The sequence below is a fragment of the Heptranchias perlo genome, chromosome 10, assembly GCF_035084215.1.
Source record: "Heptranchias perlo isolate sHepPer1 chromosome 10, sHepPer1.hap1, whole genome shotgun sequence".
NCBI classification, from domain to species: domain Eukaryota; kingdom Metazoa; phylum Chordata; class Chondrichthyes; order Hexanchiformes; family Hexanchidae; genus Heptranchias; species Heptranchias perlo.
In genome coordinates this window covers 47,903,863-47,917,317 of record NC_090334.1, presented here as the reverse complement: position 1 = coordinate 47,917,317, position 13,455 = coordinate 47,903,863, and the positions used below count along the sequence as shown (strand labels likewise).

The following is a 13,455-nucleotide window of genomic DNA, read 5'->3' as shown; positions in this document are numbered from 1 at the left end:
TACAAGGCTGAAGACTGCTGGATTACAACATCTGTTATGCATAACAAGGTCTCTAATCAACAACAACTTGCATTTCTATACACCTTTAACGTAGTAAAACATCCCAAAGTGCATCACAGAAGCATTATCAAACAAAATTTGACACAGAGCCACATAAGGAGATATTAGGACAGAGGGCCATAAAATTGACCAGAGATAGGTTTTAAGGAGCGTCTGAAAAAGGAGGCGAGAGAGGTAGAGAGTTGGAGAGGTTTAGGGAGGGAATTCCAGAGCTTAGGGCCTAGGCAGCTGAAGCCGATGGCGGAGGGATTAAAATCGGGGATGTGCAAGAGGCAAGAATTGGAGGAACGCAGAGGTTGCGGAGGGTTGCGGGGTTGGAGGAGGTTACAGAGATAGGGAGGGGCGAGGCCATGGAGGGATTTGAAAACAAGGATGAGAATTTTAAGGGGCGATGGGTGCACAGGGGTGATGGGTGCACAGGGGCGATATGGGCAGCATAGTTTTGGATGAGCTCACATTCATGGAGGGTGGGAGATGGGAGGCCAGCCAGGAGAGCATTTGAATAGTCGAGTCTAGAGGTAACAAAGGCCTAGATGAGGGTTTCATCAGACGAGCTCAGGCAGGTGCCTCCCATCAAATCAGGGGAGAACCGGGGTGGCCTCAAAAGTGATTTCAGTAGAACGGTTAGCAGGAAAGATGCATTACTTGGAAAAATATCCAACTAGTTGTACTCTTTAGGGAAAGCTTACGCAAGAAATGCAAGGAGAATACAAAACAGACGATCAGGTGTCACTTTACCAGTATAAAACAGCACATTAAAATATACAATTAATATTTTTTTTTAAAAAGTAAACTGCCAACAATCTTCACATCACCCAAAATACTTAATTTCAATACAATGAAGTACAAAATATTCTCCATGTACAGGAGTTTTAACAAAATGGAATGTATACTATACCTCATAACATAACCAATGATTAACCTCCTGTTGCTATGTCAACAAATTGCCCCAGAGAACAGTGCACTTACCTCAAAAACAAAATAGCAATACCATACATTCTACCCGCCAAAAACACACACAAAACACAAATGACAATATGATAGTGAAGTTACTTCAAAATAGAGGACTTTTGCCATCTACGTGAAAATTCCTGCAGGACAGTCAATGGAGTCAAGAGTCTGGTAATGGTGTTCGACACAAATGTGAGGCTGGATCCCTAAAAACATAACACCTTGAAATTATGCCGAGTGGGTAACGGGCATGAATGCTTAACACATCTCAGAATTTCCTGCTATTTTTGCAGAGGCGCTAACTCTCTGTCTGAAATTCTCTTCTCTATTTTGGCAGAGACAAACACATTCATACCTATTATCCCACAGCAGAATGAAGTTTTTAAAAACCTACAACACAAGCATTATAAACAAAACACAAAAGTTATGTTCACACTATATGTTGCTTTTGCATCCAGCTGATAATTGAGCAGTCAGCCGAATAACAGAGGTAAAGATGGTGGAATGGACATTCAGTATCCTATTTGTCCTTTACTGCAGAATACAGTATTTAACATGGTTTATAATCTAATCAAAGTTTCTTAATTCAAATTATCTGATAGTTCACTTTTTTTAAGCATTAATTTTCACCTTGCCATGTTATTTATTTTGCTGAAATTACTGAATAATTCCAATTTTTAAGTGTAAAATGACAATTATCAGGGGTAGACTATGTACATCAACTTTAAAAATGATGCATCAATTTTGGGTGCACTTCCATACAGTATTATTTGTTCACATTCATTTGTTCTCAAATGCAATTTTTGAAAAAAAAAAGATAAAAATGAACTCTTTACTGCACCTGGGAGCACAGGGATGCCTATACTGGGCTCGCTTGTTAATGTGATCCACATAATAAACACCAAATTCAGGAGACTCCACTCGCTCCCACCCAGGTGGCAATCCTTCTCTTTCAAATGGATGGCTCCAGTGAGTTGTGTTAGTATTGTGGTCTATATAGTATTTTCTTCCTCGAATAGTCCAGTCCGCTGACCAACCAAGAGGAAGAGGCAATTCATCAGTACCGTGATTTGTTAGGTTTCCCAAGGATGTTGAAGGAACTCTTCCTATGCCTAAAGATGCACAGAAAAGAAATTAAGTTAAATTAAGGTTTTCATAGCCTTATTCAGCAATTGCAATATCTCTGAAGATGGGATCAGACATTTAATCTCCGAACTGATCCAAAGCATTTATATAGATGTAATATAAATTTCCAAAAGAATATATCACAGGTCATTAAATTCAGTCCACTTTTGTTTAGCATATATCCAAGTGACCTTTCTTTTATACTGTCCCACAACATGAACAAGCAAACGTAGAATGAGCATTAACTTTTTCTGGTGGATCACAACCAGCTAAATATCAAGAGATCCATTCCACTACCTTAACTAGCCAGACATCGCCAAATAACTTAATTATTTGTCCCAGTAAATAGCTAGAATATACTAAAACTAAACTCATGCAATTCTATACATAAACTTCTTATGTCGTCATAGATTTCCTTATCCAGATAACACCACAAAAGTACAAAGCTCAAAAAATGTTTAACAAAAGTGAAGGATGATACAATGCAAATATCTTAGAAATAGAAAAAAAATGGTAGGCATTTAAATGGTTAAGTCAGATATGAGCACATACATACAGGACTGAAATCCCAGGTCATCAACACCGGCAACACAATTAAATTTTGCGGGTTTTTCACAAAGCTGGAAACTATTGCATAGTCTCCAAATGAATTTTTCAACTATTGCCCTGTGAACCCTCAAAGAACTGAAATTATACTGAAAATATATCAGGATAGTCGGAACATCACACCATAAAAGGATTGCACTTGTTCAGTGGTGTTAGGATAGTAAACAGACTTATTATTAGAAGCTTTCAAAGTAGATATTTTCTGTAATGCTAAGGGAACTATGATGGAAGAAATCTCTCTGTAACTTCTGTCTTTCAAGAGAAATTGTCAAAAGGAAAGAGGAGCTGTGGAATATCGCGCCCTCAAATCGGCAGCTTCTGACTCTATAGGATGAGTTTGGGGCTAATCAATCCTCAGTTCTAATAGCGTGGGAATCAAAGCCAAACTAGCACAGTGTCACTAATTACTTCTTCATTCAGATCTTGTGAATAATTCTGGGTATAGGAGGAATCTCCAAACCCCAAAATTGATACCATTGTGACCAACCACTTGACTGTTCTACCTATGAAAGTAACCCTACTTGTTTGAGATGACCAGAATTGTTTTACGGGACCCATATGTGGCCAGACCTTGCCCTTGCTCAACGTCTACATCCTGGTTCAGTGTTATGCAGAAAGGCTAGCGAGCACCCAATGCCAATAATGTCACAGCTGCACAGCATCAACACAGGGGTCAGAAGAAATTCCCTCCTGGTCACTAATTTACCACAGATATGTCCCCTTAAAAAAAAAACCAGGACGGACCATATACTGTAGTTCAAAACTCAAGATGCTCAAGCTCCATTATGTGCAGTTGAATGCAGTGTTGGCTTGGCTCAGCAGTTCTGCCTCTGAATCAGAAATTTGTCCGTTTAATCCCACTCCAAGATTTGAGAACATAAACTATGCCAACACTTCAGTGAAGGAGTGCCGCACTGTTGGAGCAACAGGTATTCGGAAGACGTTCAAATTGATGCCTATTCAGGTGGACATAAAAGATTCCACGGCACAATTCACTTCTGCTAGCCAACATACCTCTCAACTACCAGAGAAATTAACTGGTAACTCATAGCACTTGTGCACAAATTGGTTACATTTACCTAGTGACTACATTTCAAAAGTAATTAAAATCGGTTGTGAAGTATGTAGGGGTAGCCAAGGACATGATAAGGCTGTATCTAAATGAAAAATCTTATATTCCATAGGGTTAAGAGTTCTATTCTAGGACGGAATGCCCATTCAGGAGGACAACTGCAAATCACGTAACATGCACATCACTATGGCACATAACCAACAACATAAGACACTGACCCCCTACCACTCCCAATTAATCTGGGGGGGGGGGGGGGGTAGGAAAAGATAAGTTTACACCTCAGAAGCCACCCAGAAAAAGGATTTTGCTGTAATGACTTCATAAAATGTCCTATATTCCAGGTGAAGATGGTTGTCGTTAACAGCCCCAGAATCTGGAAGTAGGGCTGCATCTGAGTCCTGCAACCTGTTCAAAAAAGATACAGCATGTAATCTGAATAGTCTTGAATTGGTAATTCAATTATGTCAGAACTGTTTGTCACTGACCACAAGATGGGTATATAGGTGCTTTTTTAGTTGTGATCTCTTTCCCTCCACCTTGATTGACTATAAATTTCAACTTTCCTACTGCACTCAGTCAGTACAGTATCACAAGAGGGAATGCAAGTAAACCAACTTTCTCTATTTGGATAAAAAGAAAATTGCAAACATACAGCAGGGTCAACAGCATCTGTGAAGGGAAAAGAACAAACTGGATGATCACTTTGCTATATACCATTGATCTCCCTGTATAGGATCCTGACCTGCTTCAACACAAGCATCACGAACTGCATTCGCCTTTCTCTGGACATTCTGCAGCCTGCTGGTCTGAACATTGACTTCAGCAACTTCAAATCTCATCTACATACTCCATTTCTTTACAGCAGGGGGAGTTGAGAATTAGTGTCTGGAGGGGGTGGCAGACCCATTGTCAGAATGCAGTTCCACTGTGATTCGGCGGGATAAAAAGTTTGCACTTGGGTGTGTTGATCTGTTTCCTCCCACACCTGCCCCTTTTTTTTGGGACTATTAGACCAGTGTTTCCAGCATTTTCTGTTTTCATTACAGATCCCTGTAACTGTGGATTTCCCCACATTTTTCTCTTCCAATATCCCCATGTTCTTGTCTTTTTGTTGGTGCGGACTTTTCCTATGCCTTTTCACCATCTTAGCTCGTTGCATGTTCTTTTAATGTCTTTTCATTGCCTCACATATCTTTTATAATCAGCCAACAGTTCCAAGCTTTTCTATTAAGTAATCAGCAGGTCATTCAACCCATGAACATGTTTTGTCTCTATTCCTTCGCCCTCTCCCAAACCCTACCCAAATACTCATTCATTTTTCCATTTTGATGAAATTTACACCCAAAATGTTAACCTGCTGTGCATTTTCAATATTTGCTGTTTCTACATACGGATCAGAGTAAACATGAAAGATCCAGCATCAAGAGTGTCACTTCATAAAAATTCTGGTTGCTGAAGTGAGGCCAACTCAAGTACACTGGTTTCCTTTGTTAGGAACTTGTTAAAAATTCTGGGTTAGACAGGATCCTCCTAGCTATACTGACACCAAGTGAAAAAGCTCCACTGTCCAGCAAAATCTTAGCTGTTTTTGTTCTAAAGGGTTGTCAAGAGGTCTATTTCCAGATAACTATACCTGAAGATCATTCAACTCATCTATAGAGCCCATTCATGCAGCTGACGCCAGGTACATTGAGCCTCAAGTATTTCCACTTCTTGGCAATTTTTTCCCATTCTTTCCTAAAGGCCAACTTCTCCCTTCCTCTTGCCTCAGTTGAGAACAACTAGCTTGCCACAGGTTGGGGGCTGAATCTTGAGCCATTCCAAAGGCTCAGCTACTCACTGGATACATCTGTTGAGCTATTGGAAATGGATCCTCAAGTAACTTTCTGTTAACAGAGAATGTTAATGTGTCACATTGATGGTCACTAGCTTTTTTTATAACAAATATAGAGCTGTGTTGCAATATTACTGCCTTGACCTTTTCTTCAAAGTGAAAGATCCAATACAAGCCTCTCCTCCTTTTAGAGATGAAAAAAGGAATAAAATCCTGCAGTTGCTTGGCCTTATGAAATCTACATGCATAAGTGCAGAATAAAAGGTTAATGGAGTAATAAGCAGATCAACTCTGGTTGGCTTATCTGGCTGTAAGAAAACCAATTCTATACACCTCCTTTGATGAAAGTATGAAACCTGCCCAAGTAGTTTGTGAGCATTGCATTTGATAAGATACCATAAAAAGCCAATTGACTTGAGGTGCGGCTAACTTTTCTGGCATCACCTCAATTTGTTTCCCCAAAAAGATATTTCCTCTCTACAGTCTTTATCTGCTGTTTTATTCGGACACCTGAAAATCTCAGTCTGTTGCACAGGTATAAAAAGATCCTGCACCTATATCAAAAGTATCAACTGCAGATGGTTGCAAGGGTTTCATGGTCTGTTAACAATATTGAAAGAGTTGGCACAAATAGCAAAAGCCTCATCCACCAGCCCCATTTTTTTTTTTACACGAGTTAAACACTGAAAAAGAACTGCTGTTAATGATGGAAGATGAAGAAATGAGTTACATTACCAGAACAAGGCTTTAGTATACAGGAGACTGGGTTAAGATCAGGTGTTTGCATGCGTCCTGTGCGATTTCCCCGCCCCACCCCCCAAAAGGTTGAGCTTTCTCTTTCCCTCCCCATTTCACAGGTGGCTCCACAGAACAGCAACTGGATCGGAACAAGATTTCCTTTTGATTAATTATGTTATGCGTGCAGTAGCAAGCAAAATAAATAAAAAAAGCAAGGAGAAAAAACACCCAACAGGTAGGAAGAGTTTTTAAAAAGTCTATATACTGCATTCTTGGTAGCCTGAATCACACTCAAAGCTCCACTCTTATCTAGACACTTCATAGCAGAGCAATACCATCAGGCAGATCACTTCAATGGAGAACCACCACCGAGAAAATACAAATATTTTCCTGCTATTTTGATTCTGGAGCAGACCCTAGTCCTACATACTTTTAGCCATTTTAATAAAGTTCAATTATAGGCATAATCAATGATTTTTAACTATTTTCAGCAAAAGAAAAAAAGGACAAAACCGTTGCTCATATTTTTTTTTAGCTGAAACATCAGTGAAAACAAAAATAGCCTGATTCAAAAGTATCTAGTTAAGATTTCCAGTAGTATCTCCTGTGCTTTGCTCCACAAATCACAAGGCAGGCTTATTTAGATGTTTTAAATTTCATAGCATACTGTAATATATAACTACATATTTTTGCACTAATTTTTCTCCCTTCCTTGAAGGTGTTGTCTCTTGACTCCTGGTTGGGGTATGGTCCCATGGTCACCAGGCGCCCACCAATACTTCCCAAATGATCATTAATCATGCGAGTGTCAGACTGTTCAGCCATGGCGAATATCAAAACTGAGCCAGATCCTTTCATCTGATGCCCACTCATTCAATTTAGTGTTCGATGCCATCAGGAGCAGAAACTTTGTCCTATTTTCTTGTCGCTTATCCAGGGATGCCAAGGCCAAATATACTTCCCTTACCAACCTCTGGCAAAGACCAGCTAACTCAGTACAAATCAGGCATCAAACTTGAACTTCTTGGTCTGTATGACTTAACTACTCACTGCTGAATCCACTGAGTCATTGGGAGGCGGGAGAGAAATTATGATTTTATACATACAGTTACAGAAGCACGCGTGCACACACACTTTTTTCCACAGATTAAGATTCAGGGTTGAGCCAATATTTAGAGGCCAAATCTCTACGGTTGCTGAAGTTAGGCATGCATTCCAGATTTCAAAACAGTAGTTATTGAAAGACATGAGTTTTAAAAAACTATACTTTTGTGCTTTATTATCTTTAGAAGAGAAGACAGCAAGAGTTAAATTTTCAATTTCTATCTAGAACTGTCCCAATTTTTCTCACCATGGAATGTATCTTGTCTGTATAGAATAATGCATCTACTTTAGGATTCTCATTTCCCAATTTTTTCCTTCTGAAGGTGATAATTTACTAAAGATACAATTACAACCGTCAGCAACCCTAAGATCTATGGCCCATCTTGCTTTTCTTCATTTTTGTCCGCATCTTACTTGTAACCAATTTAGGATTTGCCTTCTCCCTAATATCCTTCTCTTTTGTAAACACTGGTGCAAAGTATTCCCTCCAATTTCTGTTTATCTTCTAATTCACTATCCTCTCCTCTTAGGGATCCCACCTCACATTTAACAATTCTTTTTACTGGATATATTTGTAGAACACTTCACTGTTCTTATTAATATTTTCTCCTCATACTCCCTCGTCTTCTTTATCCCTCTCAACCTCTTATTTCCTCTTATAGGTCCGCTATGCCCGCTTCAATTTTTGTTTGTTTCTAACTCTTCAAGCTTCAGGATGCCATGGATAATTAGTCAGGTTTTAGTGAAAAATTAGCTGAGGTGGACAAGGTTGCAGAGGTGGAAATCAGTCTTGGTGATTGCAGGATGTGGGTATAAGGTTCAGTTTAGGGTTGAACAGGATTCCAAGGTTGCGAATGGTCTGGATCTCACTTCTGGTTTGGAGCCTTGGAAGTAGTGGAGAGGCTTTGAGGGTTCGAGAGATGAGTCACTAGTCGCAAGGTACCCAGCCTCTGCCCTGCTCTTGTAACCATGGTGTTCCAGTTAAGGTTATGGTCTAAGGAGACCCCCAAGATGTTGATGGTGGCAGTGCCATTCAAGGTCATAGGGAATGTTTTGGCTTTTTCTTGTTGAAGATTGTCATTACCTAGCATGAATGTGGTTGAAACATTACCTGCCACATGTAAGCCCAAGCCTAGACATTGTCCAGGTCCTGCTGTAACGTTACCTTATCGGAGTTGTGAATGGAGCTGAACACTGAGGTGGTCAGGAGCGGGGCTATTTGACAACTTTCTGATCGGAGAAAGTTCTTTGATAAAGCAACTGAAGACAGTTGAGCCAAGGACGCTGCCCCGTCTTGGGGCTGCGATGATTGGCCTCCAACAGCCATGACCATCTTCCTACATGCCTAGTATGATTGCAGCCACAAGAGGATTTCCCCTGCATTGATCCCCATTAACCTCAGTTTTAATAAGGCTCCTTGGTGCCGTACTTCATTGAATGATGTATTGCTAGAGAATGCAGCATATGCTCCTACAGCACTCTGCCCGATCTACTGACTACATATTGTCAGTTCATTGCAGCCCAGTACATTTTTATTTAAGGTAAGGTAGTACTCCCATAAGTGCATGAAGGAGATGCTCAACACTAAGTGTCCTTGATTATGGCAGGCTTGTAATCAGCCTCAAACCTCCTTCAAAAGCTTGGTAACATCATTAGGAGTTAGGAAATGCGCTCCTAATTCAGATACACTCTTTCAAAGAAACTTGTGGACCTGTGTAAGACTTCAATCAGTGCCGTTGAAACTGGTATAAGTGCATCTCTGGTTGCATCAGAATCAGCTGAACATATCTGTAAAACTGTATGGTTTATTTAATGTGGTGAAGTCACCCCCTCCCCCACCCCCATATAAACTGAGCACTGCAAACATTTGACTCTTCAGGGTTACAAAAATAATCAGCATTTTCCCCCCACATAATTTACTCATTCTAATTCATTCATATTCTATTTTCCAGTACAGTGAAAATCGGATGACAGGATTAAGACAGAAATTTAAATTCACATACTGCTTTTTAAAAAAATTACACAAGTGTAATTGTGAGAAAGATTAATGGGGAATTTCTGCTTCTAATGACATAGTAGACCCTTACGACAATCTTATTTGAAAGATAGCTTATGAAGGAGTGCCTAACCTGGTATTGTTAAGTGAGGAAGGAATGTCAGCCAGGACATTAGGAGAACTCCTTTCTGTTCAGATAGTGCCATGTGATCTTTAATGTGTACCTGAACTACTGGAATAGGCAGATGGTATCTCAGTTCAACATCTCATCCAAAGTTTAGCACTTCTGAATGCAGCATTCCTTGAATACTGCACTGGAGTGTCAGCCTACACTGAACTCAAAGTACTGGGAGTAGGGTTGAACCCTTAACCTTCTGGCTCAGAGGCAAGAATGCTACTAACTGAGCAAAACTGGCACACAGTCTTGTTCAGGAACCACATGGATAAATTCTTCTAGTTAGCTTACGAATCCTTCGACTGATCAACAATCTCCACTGAGATTAACAGAGCAGACATACCAGAAACTGGTCAATTGCAATAGTACAGAGTTGAATTGATTACATGACGTATTAGACAAATTTGGCTAGCAAGCACCAGCTTCAAGTGTGGAGGCCACTGATTGAGTCAGAGACAAAGGATTCTGTGGGCATAAAGCAGCTCCTGAATCTCTGACCAATTTTGCTACGTCAAGTCTTCACTTTCAAGAAAAATTTCAATTGGCAGGACTGCAACAAGTAAGCCATAGAGAAGCAACCACGTAGAGGTTTTCCCTTTAGTGTCAGCACGTAATTCAAGACAGCCCTGGAGCAGTTAATCCAAGCTTGTATAATTGGATTTCAGAATTTAGAAAAGGAGGGATGCCAAATATGTAAAACGTAGGTGTTACAGAAGCCATAAGTATAAATGGTGTAAGAGATGGATAACATAGCTCAGGACCCTCTTGAGGTTCTGGCACAGTAGAGTGCACTATACTTTTATTCAGCCTGTGCTGTACTTCAGTGGCAATATCAAAATCTCCCAGGCGGTTAACAAAAACAGAGGGGAAAAAAGTATTCCATTACAAGCAGTGACATCACACTGATGAGCAAAAAAAGTTAAACCATGCCCAAAAAGGGTTAAAATTCATAGTTGCTCATTTTAAATCATAGTACTTCAAAAGGACACATACTGAGTGAAGAAATGTTGAAAGCTGAACCATCAATCTAAACCAGTAATCCTAATGCTAACTTAAAGTCTAAGACGTGAAAGCAGCATACTTTCAGGGCCTTCCTATGTCCCACGTAGTCTATCTGAAGTCCCTTGAGTATATGGTGCCTCATCACAATCCTTTTGAGCTGCCCGGTATTATCCTGAACCATATTATGAAGGTGGTCAAAGACGTCAAAGCGTTTTCAGACTTTGTGACCCTAAACTACATCAAACAGGAAGAGTCCTCTAATATTATATCCCCTACAGCTGTAAAGACAGTGCAAATTATTTGAACAATGCACCGAAACTACTGAAATCAGTATGCCCCAGTTAAAGAGAGGGGTGAAGTGTCCAAAAATGTACTAACTGCAGTAATATTAATACAAATTCATTTCATACATGAAATCCCCTAGGCCTGTGGTAAAATAATGATTGTCTGTAGCTAACACATTTCCATCATATTTATATTAGAAAACCCTGCAGCTGTCTTTCAAACAATAACACAGGAAACTAAAAATGAAGTACTTTGGCAAAAGTAATGAGGAGAACTCCATACATCAGCACCTAAACATGTAAAATGATGATATGAAGTAGTAAAATGACAGGTCAGAAAGTAAATTAAATTCTCCATTTTCTCTTTGGAAAAATCTGCACCCAATTGAGTGCTCACGAACAGAAAGCTTACCTGCTGGAAGCCTGCCTTGTCCCTGTGGCAACCGTGGAAAAGGATCAGGATTGTGATCATAATATCTATAGTCATCCCGGAAACGCTCGGCTAAGTGCCGCCGTCTTTGCCCATCTTCATAATACGGTTCAGGATAATAATAACGGGCAGCAGGCTGGCCAGCATCACCATTCTCAGAGTTAATTTCAGCTGGAAAGGATTGTGATGAGGCACCATATTCACGAGGGACTTCAGATAGACTACGTGGGACATAGGAAGGTCCTGAAGGTCTGCTGCTCTCACGTCTAATGATTTCACGTGCTGGCCTTTGGACAGGACCGCGCAGGAAGCTTTGGTTTCGTGAAACTACATCAACTGAGTAAATAGAAGTTCCTGTCTCCACTAAAACATCAGTCCGCCTTGGAATGGTTGGTCCATGACGAATAAATGAAGGCATTAAATCTGTAATTAAAAGACAGATAAGCATTACATGCTGGTTTAACAGTTTTTAAGTACAAGAATACAAAATGTTTTCGGTAACATTCAACATAACTCAGCTGTTTGCACTGAGTTTAAAATGGACTATTACTGTTAAAGGGCATGTTGAACTGTGTCCAGCTATTTCTTCAAAACCGGATATCAAAAACCTCCCCTTCCAAATTATGCAAGGCAAGACAAAGAATTTGCCTCCAAGTTCTTCTCTAATAATTTCTCCAAGTAACAAAAAAAATTTAAATTTCCCACTGACCCATATTTTCATCTCTAATACCAAATGGTAGCACATATTTGCTATACTAAGGAAATTTTTCTATCAAAATACAATATCCACTGATATGACAATGTAAATAATTTATAGGAAAGATATTATAGGCAGCAATGAAGTGATAAGTACATCCACAAGAGCATTCCCCCATAGTCCACTGGATAACAGCACTGCATGTTGTGGCGTTAAACTGGGGGTGTCCAAACCACCTCCCCTTGACATTCAACGGCAATACCATCGCCGAATCCCCCACCATCAACATCCTGGGGGTCACCATTGACCAGAAACTTAACTGGACCAGCCATATAAATACTGGGGCGACAAGAGCAGGTCAGAGGCTGGGTATTCTGCAGCGAGTGACTCATCTCCCGACTCCCCAAAGCCTTTCCACCATCTACAAGGCACAAGTCAGGAGTGTGATGGAATACTCTCCACTTGCCTGGATGAGTGCAGCTCCAGCAACACTCAAGAAGCTTGACACCATCCAGGACAAAGCAGCCCGCTTGATTGGCACCCCATCCACCACCCTTATCATTCACTTCCCCCCCCCCCAACATTGGCACACAGTGGCTGCAGTGCCGCAACTCGCCAAGGCTTCTTAGGCAGCACCTCCCAAACCCTCGACCTCTACCACCTAGAAGGACAAGGGTAGCAGGCACATGGGAACACCACCACCTGCACGTTCCCCTCCAAATCACACACCAACCCGACTTGGAAATATATCGCCGTTCCTTCATCGTCGCTGGGTCAAAATCCTGGAACTCCCTTCCTAACAGCACTGTGGGAGAACCTTCACCACACGGACTGCAGCGGTTCAAGAAGGTGGCTCACCACCACCTTCTCAAGGGCAATTAGGGATGGGCAATAAATGCTGGCCTTGCCAGTGACGCCCACATCCCATGAACGAATGAAAAAGAAACCACAGCCTGGGCACTCTGGCAATCCAGTGCGTGAAACAACTCAGTTCTTCAATGATTTGTCTGGTTTAAATTTTGCGGGCCTGGAGGTTTGAAAGGGCTGTTTTTAGTGCTGCTGTCCCATTGATTAATTGTAAATCATCATCAAGAACTGTTGGCACCAGTAGTTTGAAACATACAAAATTAATGAAGCACTAATGGAAACTTCATGTGATTTGTGAGGCTGCATGCATCTAAGCAGTTCACAAGCACAAGGCTTTGACTGTGCCACTTAACCCTACATCAATAAGCCCAGGTTTGAGTTAGCTGATCTCAACTAGGAGCAGCAGTTCGGATACAATTGGCCTCAACATCCCTAGGCTACATGGGAGAAAGTTAGCTGGCAATTCCTTTTGGAAAGCCAGTGTGTGTGACATCAGTTATAGAATCATAGAAGT

General features: G+C 40.7%; 1 protein-coding gene across 1 annotated transcript in view; it reads right to left on the bottom strand.

Annotated features, from left to right (window-relative positions):
- sav1 (salvador family WW domain containing protein 1) overlaps positions 1–13,455 on the bottom strand; it is a 31,671-nt gene that overhangs the window by 8,652 nt on the left and 9,564 nt on the right. The window contains exons 2-3 of the mRNA XM_067991641.1: positions 11,360–11,800; positions 1,853–2,123 (exon numbers count right to left, since the gene is read on the bottom strand). Coding sequence (XP_067847742.1) covers positions 1,853–2,123; positions 11,360–11,800 — 712 coding nt within the window. The remainder of the gene's footprint in view (positions 1–1,852; positions 2,124–11,359; positions 11,801–13,455) is intronic.